Here is a 26,677-nt window from a genome sequence, read left to right on the forward strand (position 1 = left end):
GTGTGAGAATTTCCTTCTTTTTTAAGACTGAATAATATTCTTTTGTATGTTTATACCACATTTTGTTTATCCCTTCATTTGTGAGAGGACATTGGGTTGCTTCTACCTCTTTGATTTTTTTTTTTTGAGAAAAGTTTTTTTTTTAATGTTTATTTTATTTTTGAGAGACAGAATGTGAGTGGGGGCGGAGCAGAGAGAGAGGGAGACACAGAATCTGAAGCAGGCTCCAGGCTCCAAGCCCTCAGCACAGAGCCTGACGTGGGGCTCAAACTCATGAACCATGAGATCATGACCTAAGCTGAAGTAGGACGCTTAACCAACTGAGCCACCCAGGTGCTCCATGAACTGCAAGACCATGACCTGAGCCAAAGTCGGACGCTTAATCAACTGAGCCACTCAGGCGCGCCTGAAAAAAGTTTTTATTGCAAGCACAGTGAGCATAAGGAGACGTCTTCTCACACGATGTGGCCACAAGGTCTGCCATTAACTAAATCTCTTTGGCAACCCTTTATTGGTTTAAATCATATTAATTAGCTTCTTGCTATCAGGTGTACATCATTTCTGCCATGTGGGGCATTTTCTTGGGAATATATAAGTAGTATTCCATGTAGCCTGACAAATCCTCAATGATCACATCATCCACTTAGACTTGGGCTTGCCCAGAACAGGAGCAGGGAGAGCCAGACAGAGTTCTGGTGCAGAGTGACTGAGTGCTGCTAGGAACATGGGTGTGCTTATACCTCTTTGAGACACTGCTTTCAGTGTTTTTGGTTATATACCGCGAGTGGGACTGCTGGATCATATGGTAATTCTAGTTTCAATTTTTTGAGGGACCACCATATTGCTCATAGCAGTTGCACCATTATACATTCCCAACAGCAGTGCACGAGGTTCCAATTTTTCCACATCCTGCCCAACATTTGTTTTTTTGTTTTTTATTTTGTGTGTGTGTGTGGGGGGTTTGTTTGTGTTTTGTTTTATAGCTTTTCTAATGAGTGTGAGGGGGTATTTCATTGTGGTTTTGATTTTGCGTTTCCCTAATAATTAACTGATTGTGAGCCAATAGATCCTGCTTTGAGGATTCTATTTGTGTTTCTGCCTAGTTCTCAAACCGACTATTCTGTTAACTTGTTGTAGAAATATATTAAAACATTTGAGAAACATATTAGAATTCTTGAGTTCCAGAAGTATCATCTTTCAAATGGAAGAGTGACTTTATGTTGTTTTGTTTTGCTTACTCTGCAGTGTAGGGTATCTAGCGGGATGTCTTGTTCGTGCACTGCGTGAAAAACAACCAGAGCTGCAGATAAGTGAACGGGATGTGCTCTGTGTTCAGATTGCTGGCCTTTGTCATGATCTCGGTATGCTGTACAAAGAACCAAAGTTGTTAACATAAAACCATAACAAGTTATCTCTTTTTGGAATTAAAAAATCTAATAATGGAAAGAAATATGAAAGTTGTGTTTAACAAATTTTTTTAACGTTTACTTATTTTTGAGACAGAGAAAGACAGAGCATGAACGGGGGAGGGTCAGAGAGAGGGAGACACAGAATCTGAAGCAGGCTCTGGGCTCCGATATGTCAGCACAGAGCCCGACACGGGGCTCGAACTCACAGACTGTGAGATCATGACCTGAGCCGAAGTCAGATGCTTAAACCGACTGAGCCACCCAGGCGCCCCTGAAAGTTGTGTTTTAATTCTGCAGTTAACATTAATATAAATGTGCCATTGCTTCTTCCTAGAATGATTCATAAGCTCAAAGCTTTGCTATTATTTTTTGTGGTCTTTAAATGTATTTCCCACATTAAATAATTTTGCTACAAGTTATATGAAAGGGCTTTCTTTTTTTTTTTTTTTTTTTGGATATTTACATTTTTAATTTTTTTATTTAAAAAAATTTTTTTAGAGGGGCGCCTGGGTGGCGCAGTCGGTTAAGCGTCCGACTTCAGCCAGGTCACGATCTCGCGGTCCGTGAGTTCGAGCCCCGCGTCAGGCTCTGGGGCTGATGGCTCAGAGCCTGGAGCCTGTTTCCGATTCTGTGTCTCCCTCTCTCTCTGCCCCTCCCCCGTTCATGCTCTGTCTCTCTCTGTCCCAAAAATAAATAAACGTTGAAAAAAAAAAAATTTTTTAAAATTTTTTTAGAGACAGAGAGTGTGAGGAGCTGGGGGTGGGGAAGAGGGAGGGAGTGAGAGAGAGAGGGAGAGAGTGAGAGAGACAGGGAGAGAGAGAGAAAGAGAATCCCAGGCAGGCTCCATGCTGTGGAGCCCAATGTGGGGCTTGATCCCACAACCCTGGGATCATGACCTGAGCTGAAATCAAGAGTAGGACACTCAACTGATTGAGCTACCCAGATGCCCCAAAAGGACCTTCTAATAGTGAGATTTTTGACTACTCTATTTAGGATGATATGAGTTTTATCTTTCCTTTATTCTTTTTGTTGCCATTTTCTGTCAGTTACTTCATCAAATTCATTCTTCTCATACCTAAAATACATAATCTTCCCTAGCAGATTAACAACACATTTAGAGAACTCCTTTTCTCTCCTGACCCATGTGAGGTCTTAGACCATTTTAATCCAAGTAGAATATCATCCTTCTTTGACGAAGAAAGAGAAAAGACCGGTGCCTGTGTGGCTCAGTTGGTTAAGCATTCAACTCTTGATTTTGGCTCAGGTCATGTCATTATCTCACTGTTTGTGAGACTGAGCCCTGAGCTGGGCTCCACACTGGGCATGGAGCCTTCTTGGGATTCTCTCTCTCTCCTCTCTCTGCCCTCCCCCTGTGCATATGCGCTCTCTCTCAAAATAAATAAATAAACTTAAGAGGGAGAGACTGTCCTCTTTTTTACAGGAGTTTTCAACCCCATGTCTTTGTAGTTTATTCCTACCTATTGGAGGATCCTGAGAGTTTGTGTGTGCCCTTAGGGTAGAGAAAGGGAGGTATCTGTGTTTGAACAGCCAGATTCTCAAGGGGATAAGGCACTCTCTTTAGCATGTCCCCTTGGAGATTTCAGCAGGACTAGTACCACTCCTAGATGATAAATTTAACAGATTCTAGAGGGGATCATTGGGAAATTTTGTCAGTGTCTAGGAGTCTGAGCACTGCATTAATGAGCCTTTTTCTATAGACTGTGACATGCAAAAAGGCCCAGGGCTGGTCCAGGTGGGGTCCCTCTTTAGCCAAGTAACTCACTTCAGAAATTCTGATAATTACAGAGTTGTGTGTCAACAAAGTTTCATAGTATTAAATGAGTGGAATGTTAAAATCACTTATGAATAAGATAAACTAGTGATCTCTGCTTTTGGTTGCCCACATCAGCAGTAAAAACCCAAGCGTGTATATTTATTATAAAATGTATTATGTAAATTATACAATTTACATGAAAATAAATGCTTTTAAAAGGATGAGAGTAGAAAAATAAAGTTTTATTATTTTCTTCCTCCACCTCAGTGGATGATCTTAAAATGACTATTCTAATATAAATATTCAATCTGAAGATGCCAAAGTTTTTCATTAATATTCCTTTTAGTTACACAGAACTGTCCTTTCATCAGATGTATGTGAGCTCTGATGACTCAAAGACCCCTCCATGGGCAGTTCACTTTCCTATATGTTTTTGTTTCTTATTTTCTTGTTTTAGAAAATAGGAAGGAAGGATTTTTGTTCCTCTTTGTAAAGTACTTATAAAGTATTAATTTCTGTTGATATTCAATTTTCGCTAAAAAGATTAAAAAATAGATTCACTTTTTACCAGTTTACAAGCAGTTTTAAGGCTTTTGTCTTTTTAGGTCATGGGCCATTTTCTCATATGTTTGATGGAAGATTTATTCCACTTGCTCGCCCGGATGTGGAATGGACGGTATGTTTTCATATATTCAATAGTCAATAAAGTAAAGACTATTTAAGCAACCATTACTGTGTTATAGTATACTTCCCCATTACAGTTTTCAGGGTGCAATCATATACAAATACATAATGTTTCATTTGATCTCACAGTAGTCTATAAAGGAAGAATCATTATCTCCATTTTTATAGGTGTAAAGGAACTTGAAGCTCACAGAGGTGTATTGAACTGATACACAAAAAAATCACAAAGCTGTTAAAGGGTGGAGCCAGCAGTAGAAAACCAGGTTTTCTAGATGCTAATTTAATGCTTTTACTATTCTATCATATTATTGAAAAAATAATAGCTAACTCCATTTTTATCATGAAGTAACTGATACCAGCCAAGTTTCATTGTTTATATTAAATGAACCATTTTTATTATTAGGGATTTGGAGGTGGCTGACCCATATTTTTGGAATCAGGTTTTGGAAAGTGAAGTTAGGCTGGCTTCCACACTGTATTTCTGGAATCTGGAGTAAAGGATATTAATATGTACTGAATCCTCCTTCCATGTCAACCTCTATTTCCTTCCTTCCTTCCTTCCTTCCTTCCTTCCTTCCTTCCTTCCTTCCTTCCTTCTTTCCTTCCTTCCTTCCTTCTTCCTTCCTTCCTTCCTTCCTTCTTTCCTTTTCTTTCCCTTCCTTTCCTCTTGCCTTCCTCCCTCCCTTCCTGCCTTCTTCCCTCCCTCCTTCCCTCCCTCCTCTCTTTCTCTTCCTTCCCCTCTTCCTTCCTCCCTGTTTCCCTTTCTTTCTTTCTTTCTTTCTTTCTTTCTTTCTTTCTTTCTTCCTTTTTCTTTCTTTTCTTTTCTTTTCTCTTCTTTTCTTTCTTTCTTATGTTTTTTTAAAGTAATCTCTACACCTAACATGGGACTCAAACTCATGACCTTGAGATCAAGAGTCACATGCTCTCCCAAATGAGGCAGTCAGGCACCCCTATTTTTTTTCTTTTTCTTTTAAAGGAATAATTCAAGGGGCAGCTGGGTGGCTCAGTTGGTTAAGCATCTGACTCTTGATTTAGGCTCATGGTCCGTGAGTTCAAGCCCTGCATCGGGCTCTCTGCTGTCAGTGTGGGGCCTGCTTCGGATCCTCTGTTCCCTCTCTCTATATGCCCCTCCCCCACTAGCTTGCTCACTCTCTCTCTCAAAAATAAATAAACATTGGGGCGCCTGGGTGGTGCAGTCGGTTAGGCGTCCGACTTCAGCCAGGTCACGATCTCGTGGTCTGTGAGTTCGAGCCCCGCGTCGGGCTCTGGGCTGATGGCTCAGAGCCTGGAGCCTGTTTCCGATTCTGTGTCTCCCTCTCTCTCTGCCCCTCCCCCGTTCATGCTCTGTCTCTCTCTGTCCCAAAAATAAATAAACGTTGAAAAAAAAAATTTTTTTTTAATTAAAAAAAAAATAAAATAAAATAAAATAAAAATAAATAAACATTAAAATTTTTTTTTAATTTTAAAAAATAAAGGAATAATTCACATATAGTAAGTTGGTACCAATCTTAATTTTTTTTTTTAAGTTTGTTTGTTTATTTATCTCAAGTAATCTCTACACCCAACATTGGGTCCAAACTAATGACCCTGAGATCGAGAGTCACATGCTCTACTGACTGAGCCAGCCAGGCACCATGGTCCAGTGAATTTTTACAGATAGATATATCCATGTAATCACTACCCAAGTCAGGATACAAGATGTCTTCATCTTCTTGGAAAATTCTCTTATGCCCCTTCTCAGTCGATGGTTGCTTCTCCCTCATCACCTTCTGATTTTTTTAAATATAGATTAGTTTTGCCTATTCTTAGATTTCATGTAAGTAGAATCATATCATATATACTCTTTAGTGTTTTGCTTTTATTCATACAACATGATGATTGTGAGATTCTATCATGTTGCATGCATTACTGTTGATCCCTGCTTATTGCTGAGTAGTATCCCCTTGTGTGAGTAAATTGTGATTTGTTTGTACTTTTCCCCTTCAATATAATTTGGGTTGTTTTCACTTTTTGGCTATTACAAATAAGGTTGCAAAACATTTTTATGGAAAATGTTTTCATTTCTTTTAGGTAAAATACCTGAGTAGAATTGCTAGATCATGGAGTAGGTGCATGTTTACTTTATAAGAAACTGCCAAGGGCATCTAGGTGACTCAGTCGGTTGAGCATCGGTGCCGACTCTTGATTTAGGCTCAGGTCATGATCTCCCAGTTCGTGGCATAGAGCCCTGCATTGAGCTCTGCGCTAACAGCACGGAGCTTGCTTGGGATGTTCTCTCTTCCACACTCTGCCCCTCCCCGACTTGTGTGCACACGCACCTGCGCGCATTCTCTCTCACTCTCTCTCTCTCAAAATAAGTAAATAAACTTAAAAATTAGAAAAAAAAAAAAAGAAACTGCCAGACCTTTCCCCTGTTGTTGTACCATTTTGCCCTCTGTTAGCACTGTGGGAGATATCCTGTTGTTCTGTAGCTTCATCATTTCATTTTTTAGATTAGCCTTTCTAATGAGTGTGAAGTGGTATTTTGTGGGGTTTTGGGTTTTTGTTGTTTTGTTTTCTTTTTTTTGGCATTCTCTGATATATGCTGAATACCATTTCCTGTGCTTTGTTTTTTTGTTTTGTGTGTGTGTGTGTGTGTGTGTGTGTGTGTGTTTTAAGTTTATTTTTTTTTTAAATTTTTTTTTTCAACGTTTATTTATTTTTGGGACAGAGAGAGACAGAGCATGAACGGGGGAGGGGCAGAGAGAGAGAGGGAGACACAGAATCGGAAACAGGCTCCAGGCTCTGAGCCATCAGCCCAGAGCCTGACGCGGGGCTCGAACTCAGGGACCGCCAGATCGTGACCTGGCTGAAGTCGGACGCTTAACCGACTACGCCACCCAGGCGCCCCTTTAAGTTTATTTTTGAGAGAGAGAGGAAGTAAGCGTAGGGAAGGGGCAGAGAGAGAGGGCCCCAGACAGGCTCTGCACTGTCAGCACAGAGCTGGATATGGGGCTCAAACTCACAAACTGTGAGATCATGACCTGAGTGGAAATCAAGAGTCTGAGGCTTAACAGGCTGAGCCACCCAGGTGCCCCCCTGTACTTTGTTATTGATGTATCTTCTTTTGTGAAGAGTTCTTTCAACACTTAACCCATTTAAAAAATGTTGTTGTTTGCTTTTTGATTGTTCATTTGATTAATTACTTATATAACTATGTAATAGTATATATAGTAACTATATATATAATGGTCAGATATATGTATTGTGAATATTTTTTCTTCAGTCTCTTACTTGCAAATTCGTTCATTCATTTAAGTAATCTCTACAGCCAATGTGGGGCTCATACTCACGACCCAAGGTCAAGAGTCACATGCTCTTCTGACTGAGCCTGCCAGGCACCCCTCCAATTCATTAAAAAAATTTTTTTAATATTTATTTATTTTTGAGAGAGAGAGAGAGAGAGTGAGTGCATGAGTGGGGGAGGAGCAGAGAGAGAGGGAGACACAGAATCTGAAGCAGGCTCCAGGCTCTGAGCTGTCAGCACAGAGCCCGACACAGGGTTCCAACTCATGGACTGGGAGATCATGACCTGAGCCGAAGTCAGACACTTAACTGACTGAGCCACCCAGGCACCCCTCCAATTCATTTTTTTTTTTTAATGGTACTTTTTGAGAAACAAATTTTAAATGTTGATGAAGTATTCTGGTTCTTTAATGAACTGAGATTGTAGTTTCTCTATAGTTTTGCTTCCTGGGAGCCTCATACTAAAGGCCATAAAAGAATTGGAATATTGCCCCGTGCTCTTTTTTTCCAAGTATTAACTTCCTGCTGACATCTGCCTACTTTGGTCGCTCTCCAGTACTTTTAGGAAGTTGTCCAGACTTAACAGTTGTTTTCTTCAGCAAGGCTGATCTAAATAGGATCTACTCAGCCATTTCCATGTCTTTTATTTATATGTTTGACCTTTTGGGGCACCTGGTTGGCTTGGTTGACATCGTTATGGGATTGAGCCCCACGTTGAGCCCCACGTTTGAGTCTCTCTCTCTCTCTGTCTCTCCCTTTCCCCCGCTGCCCCTCTCCCCGCTCTCTCAAATAATACATACAAACAAACGGACATACATACATACATACCTAGATTTTTAAAAATAATAGATATTTGGCCTTTCACATATAAGTCCTTAACTCATGTGGATTTATTTTTGTGCATGTGCATAGTAGAAATCTAATGTCTTTTTTTAAAACATGGATGATTGTTTACTGAACAGTTCATTCTTTCCTTACTGATTTATAACACACCCCCAACATTTATTAACTTTCCATATATGGTGAATCCTTCTGGATTCTCTTCTATTTTCACACTTTAATTATTATTACTTTATAATAACTTTTCATCTCTTTTCTTTTATTGAGTATCTTTGGCCATTTGCCCTTTATTATAAATTTTATAATCTTCTCCATAAAGGTCTTCTATATCTTTTGTTATATTTACTCCTAAGTTGCTTATAATTTTCATTGTAATTGTCCATGTTATCTTTGTGGGACTTAAATTTTTCTGTATAAATAACATTTTTTTTCGGAGTGCCTGGCTGGTTCAGTTAGTGGAGTGTGAGACTCTTGGTCTCTGGGTTAGAAGTTTGAGATCCATGTTGAGTGTGGAGATTACTTAAAAATAAAAATCTTTGAAAAAAGTAAAATTTTTTCTGAACCATTTGAAAGTGAGTTGTAGACATACCCCTATATTCCTAAATACTTAAGTGGGTATTTCCTAAAAACAAGAACATTCTCTTACATAACCTCAGTACAGGTATCAAAATCAAGAAATTAATACTGATGCTATACTATTATTTAGTTTATAGTTTCTGTCAAATTTCATCAATTGTCCATGCAGAAAAGGAGAAAGAAAACTTTATTCCTCCCCAATCGGTACATAAATCATACTTAGTTGCTATTTCTTTTTAGTCTCCTTTGATCTGGAACAATTCTTCAGTCTTTATCTTTCATGATCTTGTTATTTTTTTGAAGAGTACACGTGAGTTGTTTCTGATATGTCCTTTAGTTTGCAGTTTTCTGATACATAGTGTCAGACTATATTTTTGGCAGATTGCCGCATTATATCTTCTTTAGCATCAGAGGCACGGAAACTCTGTTTAACACAATGCTGGTGACGTTAACTTTGATCACTTAAGGCAATGTTTACCAGATTTCTTCACTATAAACCTGAACTATGTTTTTCCTTGTTGTAATTAATATGTATCTTGATTCACTTAAAAAAAAATAGTTACAGGACCATTCAGGGTTTTGTTTTCATATTGAGTCGGGTTTTGGTAAGACCTGTGATGGTGCCAGTATCTTCAGGGGATCATTTGATGTTTACAATTATGAATGAGTGAGCAGACAGATGAGTAAAAAGAGGCCAATTTGAGATTCCCCCCCTAGATCTTGACTTTAGAACTCAACAGTTTTGTTCTTAAGTGGCAAGTTTGCAGTTACTCCTTCTCACCACCAGATGGAAGTGCAAACAGAATTTGTAACTTCAAATGTTCCAAGCCTGATGAAACAATAGAACTGAATTTTATAGTGATATTCTTTAAAGCAGGATCCCATCTGTATGACTGGGTAATATTCTTTTGTACTGTACTATACAATATTTCTGCACTATAAATTATATATCTCATTAAATATATTTATGAGATAATGAACATGATATGTAAAAGGTTTATTTGTTTACAGACAAATTTAACAGGTTTTTTAAAATATCTGTAAGATGGTAGTTGAGAACTAGATAATTAACGTGCATTGGAACCTTATCTCTGAATTACCTGGAATCAAGAATAATTTGAATTATTTGGGGTCCCTGATGGACTAGAGTCTATAACAGATCATATTGTGCTGACTTTTCCTAGCATGAACAGGGCTCAGTGAAGATGTTTGAGCACCTAGTTAATTCTAATGGACTCAAAGCTGTCATGGAACATTACGGTCTCATCCCTGAAGAAGATATTTGCTTTATCAAGGAACAAATTACAGGACCACTTGAATCACCAATCAAAGATTCTTTGGTAAGTTTGTTTACAACTTAATTTGAATTGACTGTGTTTTCCATCTAGTCTTTTCTAGTTTCCTTCAGAGCTTTTTTTTTTTTTTTTGTCCTTCAGAGCTATTTGAAGAGAGATATTTGGCTATTTTAGGGGGACTAAATGATAAAATACATTATGTATTTCTACTGTTTAGTGCAAAAAAAAATAAAAAGGCTTATCTATTTTTTTCATCTCTTAACAGTTCTTTAGAAATTACCTCCCAAATTAAAATACATATGTAAATGTTTTTTGATGAATATATATGTAGTATTCTATATAGAAGCCTGAAGTAACATTGTTTGAAAAATGTAAAAGGGCATGTCCTGTTTCTCCATTAAAATTAACATGTTTGGGGCATCTGGCTGGCTCAGTCGGCAGAGTACATGAGTGGTAATCTCGGGGTTGTGAGTTCAAGCCCCATGTTGGGCATAAAGATTATTTAAAAATAAAATATATTTTTTAATTTAATTTAATTAAAAAATTTTTTTCAAATGCTTGTTCATTTTTGAGAGACAGAAAATCCATGTGGGATGGGCAGAGAGAGAGGGAGACACAGAATCTGAAGCAGGCTCCAGGCTCTGAACTGTCAGCACAGAGCCTGACATGGGGCTCGAACTCACAGACTGCGAGATCATGACCTGAGCTGAAGTCAGATGCTTAACTGACTGAACCATCTAGGCGCCCCAAATTTAATTTAATTTAATTTAATTTAATTTAATTTAATTTAATTTAATTTTTCTTTAAGAGAGAGAGAGCTTGTACACGAGCAGGGGAGGAACAGAGGGAGAGAGAGAATCTTAAGCAGGCTCCATGCCTAGTGCAGAGCTCAACACAGGGCTTGATTTCATGACTGTGAGATCATGACATGAGCCAAAATCAAGAGTCAGGCACCCAACCGACTGAGCCACCCAGGTGCCCCCCCCCAAAATAAGATCATTTTTAAAAGAGTTAACATATTTGAGTGCTTTAGGGAGAGCTGTGCAAGAGTGGGAAGGAGGGAGGAGGGATGGGAGGGGGCAGGGCTCAGAGAAGAAAATTTTAAAAGAAGAGAAAAAAAATAAAATAAATCAATTAAAAAAAATAGCATATCTGAAATACTTAGATATATGAAGACCTAGAAAAAAAGTTGAATAGTTCAAAGGAAAATCTGTTTTTGTTTTTGTTTGTTTGTTTTAATTTAAAAGTTGAAAAATAGTTTGCCTTTGAGTTTTAAAAAATTTTTTCCTTGAATATATATCAATCTACTTATAAGATAAAGAGCTAGATGCACCCAGGTGGCTCAGTTGGTTAAGCATCCGACTCTTGATCTCAGCTCAGGTCTTGATCTCAGGGTCATGGGCTCAAGCCCTGCATTGTGGCAGAGAGAAAGGGAGACACAGAATCCCAAGTGGGCTCCAGGCTTTGAGCTGTCAGCACAGAACCCAACACGGGGCTGAAACCCACGAACTGTGAGATCATGACCTGAACTGAAGTGGGAAGCTTAACCAACTGAGCCACCCATGTGCACCATCCCCTCACCCCCCAACCCCTGCCAAAAAATCTGGATTTTGAAGCAAATATTCTATTTCCAAAATATAGGAGCTTCAAAAATTCTTTGAACAATACATATCATTTTGACTAGATGTGCAACTACTTTGAAAGATACTATTTCCATGCATGAATTCAAGCATTAGCTTATGAAGAGCATTCTTACTAATTCATAATTAGATCTTGTATTGTAATATTTTTTTTAATGTTTATTTTTGAGAGAGAGAGACAGAGTACAAACAGGGGAGGGGCAGAGAAAGAGGGAGACACAGAATCTGAAGCAGGCTCCAGGCTCTGAGCTGTCATCACCGAGCCCGATGTGGGGCTCAAACTCACGAATCACAAGATCATAACCTGAGCCAAAGTCGATGCTTAACTGACTGAGTCACTCAGCGGCCCCAGATCTTAAATTTTAAAGAAACTATTAAACCAAGAAAAGAAGAAAGTTTGTTGGTTATGGGAAGTGTAATAGAGTTAGAATCCTTTCAATGGCACAAGGCTTGGTATTAACAGGATGTCATATACTTTAGCATTTCTTTTCCTTTTTCTACTAGTTTAGCAATTAGGTGGAAGAAGGAAAGAGTGGAACTTTTTGACTTATCTCACATTCCCATTCACGTGTCTGTTTATAATTTTTATTTTATTTTATTTTTAAATTTTTTATGTTTGTTTATTTTTGAGAGAGAGAGAGTGTGTGAGCCGGGAGGAGCAGAAGAAGGAGACACAGAATTTGAAGCAGGCTCCAGGCTCTGAGCTGTCAACACAGAGCCTGATGCACAGCTCGAACTCACAAACTGTGAGATCATGACCTGAGCCAAAGTTGGATGCTCAACCGACTGAGCCACCCAGGCGCCCCTCTGTTTATAATTTTTAGATTAACACAGTTGCTTTGCTTGTAAATAGATTTCGTTCATATCCTAAAACTTTTGGTGAGTTTTCTTGTCTTCCAGTGGCCATACAAAGGGCGTCCTAAAGAGAAAAGCTTCCTTTATGAGATAGTGGCCAATAAAAGAAATGGCATTGATGTGGACAAATGGGATTATTTTGCCAGGTATGCACTGAACACTTCAGAAAAATTGGTTAAAATCCTCATATCCTTTAAATATATATAAATTTTATTTAAATAAATGAATAAAATAAAAAATTGTTATATACATTTAGTGTTGATACTTAAGGTACAGTTTTCTTGTTGACAAATTTCATCTCTGCTTTGGAATCTTTCTAGGGACTGCCATCATCTTGGAATCCAAAATAATTTTGATTACCAGCGCTTTATCAAATTTGCCCGTGTTTGTGAAGTAGATGATAGGAAGCGTATTTGTACTAGAGATAAGGTAAGCTAGATCAGAGGAAACAACAAAGAAGGTGTAGTTCATAGTTTGAAATCTAGAAGTAATCATTCAATAATTCGGAAAAATCAGAACTTGGTAAATTATCAGTCTCTTTACTTAATGCTTAGCACTTGTAAGTGTCTTAAAGTTCTTTTCACTGCTACTGCATTGTTAAATAATAACAAAGTTACAACAGACATTTATTAAGTATTGTGCGAGGCACTGTTTTTAGGTGCTTTGGGTGGATTAACTCAACTCTCACAACAGTATGAAATAGATACTATTATTATCCTGCTTAACAGGTGAGCAAATTGAAGCAAAGAAGACATACAATTAATAAAAGGCGGAATTGAAGTTTCAGCCTAGAAAGTTTGGCTCAAGTCTCATCCTTAACCATAGTTAGTGATATATGTTAGTGTTTCATAATAGGTAAAATACTAAATCATTAGGTCTCTGCTAGATGAGAGTCATGTAGCTAAAGAGTAGTATGGTATTGTACTACAGAAAGTCTTTCTTTTGAGAATAAAGGATATATAAAGAATAATGCCTAATTTTCTAGACTTGTTGAGATTAAAAAATATATTGAAGATGCCTAAAACAGAACCTGCCACAGACTTAAAACAATAGATTTTGGTTTACTAAGAAGAAAAGTTGCAAACCAAAAGTTGCAAACCAAAACTTGCAAACTACCTTGTATTTTTTAATGGGTGGGCTCAGGGATTTTAATGAGGTAGTCCTTATGCATAGCCTTCTTGTCCATCTGTCACCATCCCTTTTCCTTGTCCTATGGACTTACCTACTAACAAGGGTAACATAACCTGAACCTACATTAATATTTATTTCATGTTTTTCTGCAGGAGGTTGGGAATCTGTATGACATGTTCCATACCCGTACCTCTTTGCACCGCAGAGCTTATCAACACAAAGTTGGCAACATCATTGATACAATGTAAGAAATTCTAGTGCTGTTTCCCTATAAAATTTCTTCATGATGCTTTGCTAGAGTATCATTCTTGGGTCAAGTTGAGATTTCTAGGAATTCAAGTAAATTTTAAGTGAATAAATCTAAAATGGTTCCCTTAAACACAACAAAAACGAGCATAAAGTAAAAACTTATTTGGAGGAAGAGGAGGAGAATTGATAAAGGGGATAGATGAAGTGTGGAAGAGTTGGCTTCAGCGAGACATGAAGAGGCAATGTCAGCATGCCTTAGACCTCCTCACAGGTAGTTACTTATGTGCCGGATACTAGTCATCAAGGTGAGAGATGGGACATGAATAATTGACATTCTGAAGTTAATGACAAGTTAATTTCAAGAATTAAGATTAACGCCCGTCCTTACCCTGTCAATTATTTGTCAAAATTAGTAGCAGATAGTAAGACCAACAGGAATTTGACCTCTTCTCCCTGGCCCAGTGAGAACCATAGCAGAAAAGTTCAGCCAAGTACAGATAGAAGTATAGCCATACATCTCTGTGTGACTCAAAGACCCATGAGGAATTCTCAGAAGTAGAATGTGAGTTAATTCCATATCTCTAAATAGTTTTAAATTGACATGAGCAGACTAGTTAGAACACATTCATCTATTTGTATGGTTGTTACTTTGATAAGAAGTTTTTATTTGTTTTTAATTCAGCTAGTTTCAAACCCTGGTATGGCTTCTTCCTAACTTGATTAAATGAAAATTACTTAATTTCTGCATTAGTAAAATTGAGGCTGATTCCATCTATCTTCTTGTTGGAAAGATTAAATAAGATAATGTATCTAAAGCCCTACCATAATGCTTGGATCACAGTAAACATGGTAGCTGACGAATCCCCATGCACTTATTTATGTATTTATGTGTGATCAAAAAACAGTTGTCTTTTTTTATCTGTTTGTTTAAAAAAAAAAAACTAAAAAAAAAACTGTTCTAAAGTTGTCTTTAGAACATCGCGTCTCAGGGTTTTACTTCTCTGAGTAGAAAGGTTTCCTTAACTTTAAGCATGGCATTAAGCAAATATTCAAATTTTCTCATAAGCATAAATTTTTATGAAATGATCTTTAGGATTACAGATGCTTTCCTCAAAGCAGACCCCTACATAGAAATTGTAGGTGCTGAAGGAAAAAAGTATCACATTTCTACGGCAATTGATGACATGGATGCCTTCACTAAGCTCACAGGTAAGAGCTAGACGGTAACACAGGAAGTCCATCTCAGATAAAGAGTAAGCTGTGCCTGGATTGCAGATGTGTTATTTTCCAAACATACCAATATATTTAGCTTCTCTAGTGATTGTATACTTTTGGATTTGAGTTTTGTCTCTGCTTGGTACTAACTGTATCACCTTGATAAAATCATTTAACCTCTCAAACCTTAGTTTCCTCATCTATAAATTGGGCTATTGATACCCAGCATATAGTTTTGTTATAGTATTTAAATGAGGCATAACACCTGGTATGTAGTACTTGGCACTTAAGTACCCAATATTCACTGTTATTTAACTTAAAATACGGCTGGACTGATACCAGACTAAAAAACTGACTTGCTTTTAACGTTACTTTTGTTATAAAACACAGAATACCTAGAGCATTTTGCCACGTTTCAACACAAGCAAAACCTGCAGCTTAGGGTGAAAAGGGAGAGGTGAAGGTGTTGCAGCTGGTTCTTTAATGTGGGAAAGTGCTGACTGAGCCATAAAGATGAGCAAAGCAAAAGTAGACCACAAAAGTTGGGAGTTCTTCGTGGCGGATCATGAAACTGACTCTGTTTAAAAAGAAAGTTAGGGGGCGCCTGGGTGGCGCAGTCGGTTAAGCGTCCGACTTCAGCCAGGTCACGATCTCGCGGTCTGTGAGTTCGAGCCCCGCGTCAGGCTCTGGGCGATGGCTCAGAGCCTGGAGCCTGTTTCCAATTCTGTGTCTCCCTCTCTCTCTGCCCCTCCCCCATTCATGCTCTCTCTCTGTCCCAAAAATAAATAAACGTTGAAAAAAAAAAAAATTTTAAAAAGAAAGTTAGAAAGCAGTCACATAGCTTGTAGAGAATCAGTGGAAAGGCTGAAGGTTTTTTAAATGAGCAAAAACAACCGAAGCTGAGTGGGCTAAAGCAGCCGAGATCACTTTACATGAGCTTCCTGTGTGTGATGCTACTGCTGGGTTCTGTCTGCGATGCTACTGCTGGGTTCTGTCTGCAGCACATTGCCAGAAAAGACTCACACCGGTGCCTCTCAAACTGTCTTGAAGAACCAACATTCTCCATGCCCAACAACTCACAGATTGATACCCTTGTAAAACAATAAAAATGGATTACTAGGAAAATGATATGGGGGTGGGAAGGACATACAAAATATGAGCCCAAATATTTCATACTGAGTTTAACAGACTTAACATACATTTCAGTAAATATAACCAAAAGAAACAAAAATTTAAATAATAAAAACTATATGTATTATAGTGTACTATACTGTATTATAGAATACATACTATTCTTTAAAAATAGACATGTAGGTGATATAGAGTCCCTTTTAGACTTAGAACTTTTTAGTCACTTTTCAAACACAAGTAAATCAAAAATTAGAAGTTAAATAGTGATTCCTCATATTACATATCTTTGTGCACACTCAGAACGTTGTGTACAACAATATTTAAAATTTATAATGTAATAAGTGATTTTCCTACTGGTTAATTAATCTAGATTGGATTGATGACACTTTCACTCACAAGGGATGATGTGTATCTAAATTGTTTCTGTGTTGTTTTAAAAACATCATAGCAGATACTAGTCTCCCATTGTTATGTTGATAGGAATGGAAGAAGAGATTACATAACAGTTTGAGCAAGCTGGGGATATTTTAACTTTTGTTCATAACGAAGCAGGTGATGCTGTATTTAAAAAGCCATCTTCTGTGGGGTGCCTGGGTGGCTCAGGTGGTTAAGCCTCTGACTTCAGCTCAGGTCATCTCACAGTTCGTGAGTTCGAGCCCCACATGGGGCTCTGTGCTGACAGCTCAGAGCCTGGAGCCTGCTTCGGATTCTGTGTCTCCCTCTCTCTTTGCCCCTCTCCTGCTCACACTCTGTCTCTGTCTCTCAAAAATAAACATTAAAAAAAAAATCTTCAGTCTTCATCATCAGAAGCTAGTTCTAACAATTTATCCTGTAACATTATGTTACATTTCAACTTTCTTTTGATGAAAAGAAATGAATTCAGGATTTTACACACTTTTGGGTTAAGTGACAAACCATAAAGTATACAGTTTAATGTGATCTTTGTTTTTTTAATTTTTTTAACATTTATTTATTTTTGAGAGAGAGAGTACAAGCAGAGAGGAAGCAGAGAGAGAGAGAGAGAGAATGAGAGGGAGACACAGATTCCGAAGCAGGCTCCAGGCTCTGAGCTGTCAGCACAGAGCCTGATGCAGGTCTTGAACCCACGAACTGCAAGATCATGACCTGAGCTGAAGCCAGGTGCTTCACCCAGCCACCCAGGCGCCCCTGGTCTTTTTTTTTTTTTTTTTTTTTTTTAAGGTTTATTTATTTTTGAGGGGGGTGGGAGACAGAGGATCCAAAGCGGGCTCCACACTGACAGCAGTGATGATGCTTCATCAACTGAGCCACCCAGGCGCCCCCTAATGTGGTTTTACTACATGACTATACATAGCTCTCTCTCACTCTGAAGGTTCTATAATACCCAAACGAGCTTTTACCCTGTTCAATGGGATGAGTCCACTGGTTATACCCTTGGATATTGTATTAATGTCAAAAATCCTAGGGGCGCCTGGGTGGCGCAGTCGGTTAAGCGTCCGACTTCAGCCAGGTCACGATCTCGCGGTCCGTGAGTTCGAGCCCCGCGTCGGGCTCTGGGCTGATGGCTCAGAGCCTGGAGCCTGTTTCCGATTCTGTGTCTCCCTCTCTCTCTGCCCCTCCCCCGTTCATGCTCTGTCTCTCTCTGTCCCAAAAATAAATAAATGTTGAAAAAAAAAAAAATTAAAAAAAAAAAAAAAATCCTACACAAAATGTTAGGTCACATTTTTGTGCTTTATCTGCCAAGAGTATGGTAGAATAAAGCATATGGATTTTCCAGCCTTCATCATTTGAGACCCAGGATCTTATCTTTCTTGCATATTATTCTGAGCAGTCATAAAATCTTTACTGGCCTTAACTACATAACCTGGAAGGAATAGGACCATGTGAGCCTTCCTTACCTTGGCTGCTTTTCCAAAAGTCAACTCACTTTATCTAAAAGTCTCCACTTCTTGTTTTTTAATTTTTTTAATGTTTATTTTATTTATGGGAGAGAGAGCAAGCACAGCTGGGGAGGGGCAGAGAAGGAACAGAGGATCTGAAGTGGGCTCCATGCTGACAGCAGAGAGCCTGACGTGGGGCTCGAACTCATGACCTGCGAGATCATGACCTGAGCCAAAGTCGGACGCTTAACCGACTGAACCACCCAGGCGCCCCTGTTTTTTAATTTTTAAGAATGTTTTTCCACCTGTTACTGGGAAGTGTTGAAACCTGCAGCAATGTTGGGAGAATTTTACAGTGAACACTTGTACACTCACCACACCAGTAGTACAGTTCTAGCATTTACTGAACTTGCTCTATGACTTGTCTGTCACTTACCATCCTGTCCGTTAACCCATCTGAATTTTGATGCATTTTCTTCCTTTTTTTTTCTCTTTTCTTTTCTTTTCTTTTTGAGAGAGTATGAGCTGGGAAGAGGGGCGGAGAGAGAGAGAGAGAAAGAAAGAATCTTAAGCAGGCTCCATGATCAGCGCAGAGCCCAATGTGAGTGTCAATCCCATGACCCTGGGATCATGACCTGAGCTGAAATCAAGAGTCGGACTGACTGAGCCACCCAGGCACCCCAGTTTTGATGCATTTTTAAGTAAATTGCAGTGATCAGTACATTTTACCCTAACTCCTTTAGCATGAAGATTAAAGTTCAACAATAATTTATAGATTTTTTTTCTTCTGATGTAAAATGCACACACAATTTGTATAAATGCACACATTTTATGTACATTTGCTAATGTTTTGACACATGCAAGATACAGAACATTATCTTCTCCTTAGGAAATTCCCTCATGCTTCATCCCAGCCAGTTCTTGCCCTCACCTCACCCCTAGAAACAACCACTATTTGCCTGTTCTAGACTTTTTTTTTTTTAAGTTTATTGAGTTTTAGTAATCTCTACACCCAACATGGGGCTCAAACTCATGACCCTGCGATCAAGAGTCACATCCTTGGGGCACCTGGGTAGCTCAGTCGGTTGAGCATCCAACTTCAGCTCAGGTCATGATCTCACAGTTTGTGAGTTTGAGCCCCGTGTCAGGCTCTGAGCTGAGCCTGTTTCAGATTCTGTGTCTCCTTCTCTCTCTGCCCCTCCCCTGGCTCACACTCTGTCTCTCTCAAAAAACTAAATAAACATTAAAAAAAAAAAAAAAAAGAGTCGCATGCTCTTCCAACTGAGCCAGCCTGGCTCCCTGTTCTAGACTTTCACATAAATGCAATCAGGCAGGTGTACTCATCTCTGTAGGGCTCCTTTTACCCAGTGTTATGTGTCTGAGATTCATCTAGATTGCATGCATCAGTAGTTTATTCCTTTTTATTGTCGAGTAGTAGTTCCTTTTATGAATATGTCATAATTTGTCCTCTCTACTTCCTAAATTCCTACTTATAAATTCCTATAAAAATTCCTATGGGGTGCCTCAGTGGCTCAGTTGGTTAAGCATCCAACTCTTGATTTCAGCTCGGGTCGTGATCTTACAGTTCTTGAGATTGAGCTCCAAGTTGGGCTCTGCACTGATAGCCCAGAGCCTGCTTGCTTGGGGATTCTCTCTCTCCCTTTCTCTGATCCTCCCTGCTCATACTGTCTCTCTCAAAATAAATAAACTTTAAAATAAAATAAAAATAAAATAAAAATGCCTATAAATGTTTCAGCTTACCTAGATGTTGGCTGTCTTAAACATAGCAAATGTCATATGACCACTGCCTTAGGGAACCGTTTTCTTACTTTAATCTTTTTCCCTTAATATTCCTAGGAAATAAGTGGACCTTATCCCTCCCCTCCCTTCCAATACAAGCCCTCTACCCCAAAATATCTTAATTAAATTGGAATAATAGAATGTTAAATTTATTTTTTTATTTAAAAACAATTTTTTTAATGTTTATTTATTTTTGAGAGAGAGAGAGAAACAGAGCATGAGTAGGGAAGGTGCAGAGAGAGAGGGAGACACAGAATCAAGCTCCAGGCTCTGAGCTGTCAGCGCACAGCCTGATGTGGGGCTCGAACTCACAAACTGGGAGATTATGACCTGAGCCGAAGTTGAAGGCTTAACCGACTAAGCCACCCAGGTGCCCCTCAAAATAAATAAACTTAAAAAAAAAATCTTAAAAAATAAAGTAAAATCTTAAAAACAACTACCTTCTACTTTCATCATGGAACTTTAAAAAACTTTTTATTATGAAACATACAAAATTCCATGTACCCATCACTTGGCTGCAACAATTACTAACATGGCAATTTTGCTTCATCCCCTCCATCCACCCACTCCCATAAAATACTGGTCTGTTTTTGAAGTAGATTTCAGACATAACTTTATAATTACTTAAGTATCATTCTCTTTAAGAAAATAAAGCATAACAACAAATTAATACACCCCTATTTACCCATCACCCAACCTTAAGCCATCTCTATATGCCCTTTCCCATGCACTAGATTATCTTAAAGCAAATCCAAGACATTGAATGTTATACTGTGCTTACATTTGTAAATGTCCACTTAAAATCCTTTCAGAAGTACAGCAGTGTATGAGTCTTTAAACCTTTTTTGTCCCCATCTTAACATAACTGAAATTTTATCAAATTGGCAGATAACATTTTCCTGGAGATTTTATATTCTTCTGATCCCAAACTGAATGCAGCACGAGAGATTTTAAAAAAAATTGAATGCCGTAATCTATACAAGTATGTGGGTGAGACTAAACCAAAAGGAACAACAAAAATTGAAAAGGTAAGTTGAGTTGTTAATAGTGAAAGATGTCTCTCTTCCAAAAGAGGAAACCTCCAAAAGGAAGCCATTAACCCATCACAATATCATGACTCTGTTCTAAGCCCTCTACGTTCATTTTCACTTAATCTCATCAATAACGTGTTCTTTGGTCCTGTAGATGAAGGAAATGAAGCTTGGGAGAGATTAAACAACTTGCCTACAGAAGCACAGTTAGTGAGCTAGGATTTGAACCCAAGTCTCTTAGTCTAAACCTTTATTCTCTCATCCCAGAAGTGAGAGGGGGTGCCCCAAATTTTGGCTAGATCTAAAGGCAAGAAAATGAATGGGGCCTCAAAATAAGGTATCTGCATGAGCTTCACTGAGAAGCGAAGGACCTGCTGTTTACTAATTTATTCTTTCACGTTATATCAGGTTCTCCCAGATGGTGCATGCCAGATATCCATATCTGTTTTCATCTCCTGCTGATGGAAGGTTTTTCTGTTTGCCGGAAAGCCAGTAACATGAGCCACACTGATTACCACACCCTCATAACACTTTCCTCCTATTAAGTCAATGCCACATTTTTTTTTTAATGTGGAAGTTTTGTTATGAGAATCACTCTATTGTGATGTGTTTGAAGGATGGCATAAGCTAGAAGCTCTGTATTTGTTAGGGGTATCTCTACCCACTCTTTCTAGTAAAGTGCCATTTTTAGAGAGGGAACGTTTTGTGGCACAAACACTAATGATGAAAAACGGGGGTTCTAATGTAAGGAGTCTTGTCTTTTCTAGGAAAAGTATAAAAGCCTTCCAAAAGATCTCGCTGATTCTAAACCTAAGGACATCTTGATAGAAACTGAACTAAAGGCTGAAGACTTCATAGTGGATGTAAGTAGTTAGCCCAAAAATATACTAAGTAAAGATTTTTTTTTTTTTTTTTAAGATAAAGCCTCCCTACTTCCATTATAAAAGCAGCACATGTTCATTAAAGAAAGTTTGGACAGGGGCGCCTCAGTGGCTCAGTTGGTTAAGCATCCAACTTAGGCTCAGGTCAAGATTTCGCGGTTTGTGGGTTCAAACCCTGCGTCGGGCTATAACTGTGCTGTCCATTTTGGTAGGCACTAGCCACAGGTTCAGCACTTGAAACGTGACTACCTCAACTAAGTAACTAAATTTTTTATTGTATTTTTTTTTTAATTTTTTTTTTTCAACGTTTATTTATTTTTGGGACAGAGAGAGACAGAGCATGAATGGGGGAGGGGCAGAGAGAGAGGGAGACACAGAATCGGAAACAGGCTCCAGGCTCCGAGCCATCAGCCCAGAGCCCGACGTGGGGCTCGAACTCCCGGACCGCGAGATCGTGACCTGGCTGAAGTCGGACGCTTAACCGACTGCGCCACCCAGGCGCCCCTATTGTATTTAATGTTGATGACTTTAAATTAAAATCCACCTATGACTAGTGACTGCCACATTGGGCAATAGAGCCATTCATCTTAGCGCTTCTGTGGAGCCTTACAGTATCCATTTTCTCCTGTCTCTTTGACTTTCCCATCAGCAGTTAAACAGACTTTCATCTTAAGAAAACAACAAACAGGGGCACCTGGGTGGCTCAGTCAGTTGAGCGTCCAACTCTTGATTTCAGCTCAGGTCATGATCTCATGGTTTGTGGGATCAAGCCCCACGTTGGGCTCTGCATTGAGCCTGCTTGGGATTCTCTCTCTTTCTCTCCTTTTCTCTGTGCCCCTCCCCAACTTGTGTGTGCTTACACGTCTCTCAAATAATAAACAAACTTAAAAAACAAACAAACCGCACCTTCACCCCTGTCAAACTCCTTGAAAAGTACCCCCCCTTTTACCTTTCCCAGGTACCATATTCCTCTCCATATTCTTCTTTCTTGCATCTTTTTAACAGCCAAGTTTCTAAAAGTTGTCTTCTCTCTTTTTTTTTTTTAATTTTTTTAACATTTATGTATTATTTTTGAGAGAGACAGAGTGAGCACGGGAGGAGCGGGGCAGGGGGGCAAGTGGAGGTTGGTAGATACAGAATCTGAAGCCGGCTCCAGGCTCCAAGCTGTCAGCACAGAGCCTGACTCGGTGCTCGAACTCATGAACCGCGAGGTCCTGACCTGAACCAAAGTCGGATGCTTAACCGACTGAGCCACCCAGGCACCCGCCCCGTCTTCTCTTTTTTACTTCTCATTTACTCCTAAACATTTTGTGTGTCGCCATCACCATACTAGAACTATTCTTCCAAGATCAACAGTGACTTCAGTGTTACTTAACCCAGCTCACCGTTTCAGTCCTGTCTGCCTCAGAGCTTTTTCTTCTGCCTGGAATTCTTTTCTTTTCTACCTAGACCTGGTTCATTCCTGTGACTTTCCCAGGAAACACTCCTAGTCATTCCCCAAAACCCCAGACCACAACGCTCCCTGGTTACAAAGTTTGACAGCACCCTTTGCTTTTCCTTGGTAGCTCTTGTAACAAATGTAGTTTGATAATTACTTTAAAAATTTTTTTTTAGGGGCGCCTGGGTGGCGCAGTCGGTTAAGCGTCCGACTTCAGCCAGGTCACAATCTCGCGGTCCGTGAGTTCGAGCCCCACGTCAGGCTCTGGGCTGATGGCTCGGAGCCTGGAGCCTGTTTCCGATTCTGTGTCTCCCTCTCTCTCTGCCCCTCCCCCGTTCATGCTCTGTCTCTCTCTGTCCCAAAAATAAAATAAACGTTGAAAAATAAATAAATAAATAAATAAAAATAAAAATTTTTTTTTAATGTTTATTTTTGAGAGAGAGAGGGAGCGCGTGTGCGTGAGAGGCAGAGAGAGAGAGGGAGACACTGAATCTGAAGCAGGCTTCAGGCCCTGAGCTGTCAGCACACCTTGACGCTGGGCTCAAACCCATGAACTGAGATCATGACCTGAGTCAAAGTCAGAGGCTTAACCGACTGAGTCACCCAGGTGCCCCAATAATTACATTTATAATCATTTGTTCAACCTCAGTCTAGGCCACATGGTGCTGTGGGGTTGGGATTGTACCGAGTTTCCTTGAATCTGTAGTACCATAGTGGCTATCACATAGTGGGTACAGACTTTATACCCTCCTTATGTTGAAAACACAAATATCTCCCCCACCCCACTCAGGTTTCAAGACCACATCCCTACGGCACATGCACCAGAGTTATTTTCATTCCACTATGAGCTACCTTATTAGTGCTCATACTCCTGAGCCTCCAGAGAGCTCTGCTTCGTTTTTTGTGACGCTCCTACAACCTTGAATTCAATTCTCATTGTTCTGTGAGTGATTACTAATTTATTCCTTTTATTAAGGTTATCAACATGGATTATGGAATGGAAGACAAGAATCCTATTGATCATGTTCGCTTCTATTGTAAGAGTGACCTCAGCAAAGCAGTCAGGATTACTAAAGATCAGGTAACTACTTGGGCAAAATAAGTACACTGTAGTGGCATTTGGCAAATTTATGATAAATTGCATTTTACATGCAGGTTAGGTCCTAAAGTCAATGTATACAGTAAAAAAAAATATTTTTGAAATTAAAGTATATCTGATTTTTGTGTAAATCATCTTAACAGCCAGTTTTTCCTGTTTGCTAAACATAGATGAAAGCACTGTTTTTGGTTTGGTGGCTAGGTTATAAGTCTGATGGGAAAGGAGTGTTGTATGGTTGACATCATGTAAGTTAAATGTGTTTATTTGCATATCTTCTAATGAGAATCTGATCTACGTATAATTACATAATACAAACTTTTTTTAGTCTTAATAATATAAAATTGTGGGACATTTTGCAATATGACAACTATATTCAATTCTTTTCTTTGGATGACAGTTGGGATAAGACAGCAAAACAATGTGGTGTTTTTAATATAACATGAAAAATGGAGCTTAGGTTGAGGTGCCTGATTTGCTCGGTCATTGGAGTGTGCGACTCTCTTTTTTTGTTTTTGTTTTTAAGTTTTTAATGTTTATTTATTTTTGAAACAGACAGAGACAGTGTGAGTGGGAGAGGGCAGAGAAAGAGGGAGACACAGAATCTGAAACAGGCTCCAGGCTCTGAGCTGTCAGCACAGAGCTCGACACAGGGCTCGAACTCATGAACTGGGAGATCATGACCTGAACCGAAGCCGGATGCTTAACTGACTAAGCTACCCAGGCGCCCCTGGAGTGTGCAACTCTTGATCTTGGGGTCATGAGTTCAAACCCCACGTTGGGTGCAGTTTACTTAAAATCTTAAAAAAAAAAAAAAAAAAAAAAGAATGAAGCTTAGGAACAGCTGAGCTCTCTTCAATGTGTGAGTTCAAGATGACAGTGAAATCTTTTGTTCTTTGAAAAGGTTTCAGAGCTTTTGCCAGAGAGGTTTGCAGAGCAGCTAATTCGCGTATACTGCAAGAAGACTGATGCAAAGAGCTTGTTTGCTGCACACCAGTACTTTGTTCATTGGTGCTTAATCAGAAACTTCACCAAGCCACAGGTGAGTAGTTTGTTGTTCACGTACTTTGCACAATTTCCTGTTTTTAATTAATAACCTAAAGAGATCCTTACTTTCCTCTGAAAAGTTCTCATTTAAATGATAGTCATTTAGGGGCACCCGGCTGGCTCAGTTGGTGGAGCGTGAGTTCAAGCTGGTCAGTTGGTCAGTTGGTCATGAGTTCAAGCCCCACATTGGGTGTAGAAATTACTTAAAAATAAAATCTTTAGGGGCGCCTGGCTGGCTCTGTCGGTTGAGCATCCATCTCTTGATATTGGCTCAGGTCATGATCTCAGGTTCATGGGTTTGAGCCCCACGTCAGGCTCTGCACTGACAGCATGGAGCCTGCTTGGGATTCTCTGTCTCCCTCTCTCTCTACCCACCCCTCTCGCATGCTCACACTCTCTCTTTCTGTCTCTCAAAAAAAAAAAATAAACATTTTAATTAATTAATTAAATAATTTTAAAAATCTTTAGGGGCACCTGGGTGGCTCAGTCAGTTAAGCATCTGACTCTTGGTTTCAGCTCAAGTCATGATCTCATGTTTCGTGAGCTCAAGCCCAGGGGTGGGCTCTGTGGTGACCCTGTGGAGTCTGCTTGGGATTCTCTCTCTCCATCTCTCTGCCCCTCTCCTGCGCGCGCTCTCTCTCTCTCTCTCTCTCAAAAATAAATAAACATTAAGGAAGAAAACCCCAGCAGCAGATGGATTGGAACTAGGAGAGACTAGAATTAGAGAGACCAAAAGCTATTGAAGTTCAGCTATGTGGTGATAACTACTTTAAAACTAGATACATTCATTCCTTGAATGAGGATTTTCGCTAGGTCCTATGTTAGGTAGCAGAGATGGAACAGTATCTAAGACAGACATAGTTCCACGGATCACACTCTGTTAATAGACGCACAAGTAAATAACAATTACAGTGGTGTGGTAAGTGCTTTGGGGCGGGGCACAGTGTGTACAGAGTCTTAGATGAGCCAAAAGAAGAAGGATTTAAGCCACACTTGGTTGGTTGGTAAAAGCTTATTTTAAGAAGGATTTGGAAGGTGAGACCTGAAGGATGGATGAGGAGTCACCTGGGTAAAGGGGGTGCAGGGGGGGAGGCCAGAAGATGATCAAGAACATAGTGCATTCAGGGAGGGGTCCATGGGATGTTGCATAGTCTTGTGGGCCAAGAGCAATGGAAGCCATTGAAGTGTTTTAAGCACGAGAGTGACATTCAAGTTTGTATTTATAAAATTCACTAGAGTCGAAACTAGAATGGGTAGAAATAAGGATCCTTGGTAGAAATAGAGATGAATTTGAAGGCAAATAATGTTGACCTTGTACTATAAGATCTTCCAGATAGGAGTATCATAGCAATTAAATGGCCACTTTTAGTAGCTCTATCAAGTCAGATCCAGAGTAGTTTGACAAATTTAATAGCGGAGACAAGATACAGAAGTTTCGGCA

At 39.3% G+C, this 26,677-nt stretch overlaps 1 protein-coding gene across 6 annotated transcripts in view; it reads left to right on the plus strand.

The window, feature by feature from the left end:
• SAMHD1 (SAM and HD domain containing deoxynucleoside triphosphate triphosphohydrolase 1) overlaps positions 1–26,677 on the plus strand; it is a 57,285-nt gene that overhangs the window by 18,032 nt on the left and 12,576 nt on the right. For all 6 annotated transcript variants that reach the window (XR_006703208.1, XR_006703207.1, XM_045444666.1 and 3 more), the window contains 11 exons: positions 1,246–1,361; positions 3,789–3,859; positions 9,753–9,908; positions 12,404–12,504; positions 12,679–12,787; positions 13,642–13,733; positions 14,832–14,947; positions 20,632–20,771; positions 21,542–21,637; positions 24,070–24,174; positions 25,094–25,231. Coding sequence is in view for 4 of the 6 variants with exons in the window: in XM_045444666.1 (XP_045300622.1) it covers positions 1,246–1,361; positions 3,789–3,859; positions 9,753–9,908; positions 12,404–12,504; positions 12,679–12,787; positions 13,642–13,733; positions 14,832–14,947; positions 20,632–20,771; positions 21,542–21,637; positions 24,070–24,174; positions 25,094–25,231 (1,240 nt within the window). In the remaining 2 variants the exon portion in view is untranslated. The remainder of the gene's footprint in view (positions 1–1,245; positions 1,362–3,788; positions 3,860–9,752; positions 9,909–12,403; positions 12,505–12,678; positions 12,788–13,641; positions 13,734–14,831; positions 14,948–20,631; positions 20,772–21,541; positions 21,638–24,069; positions 24,175–25,093; positions 25,232–26,677) is intronic.

The sequence above is a fragment of the Leopardus geoffroyi genome, chromosome A3 (genome assembly GCF_018350155.1).
Source record: "Leopardus geoffroyi isolate Oge1 chromosome A3, O.geoffroyi_Oge1_pat1.0, whole genome shotgun sequence".
NCBI classification, from domain to species: domain Eukaryota; kingdom Metazoa; phylum Chordata; class Mammalia; order Carnivora; family Felidae; genus Leopardus; species Leopardus geoffroyi.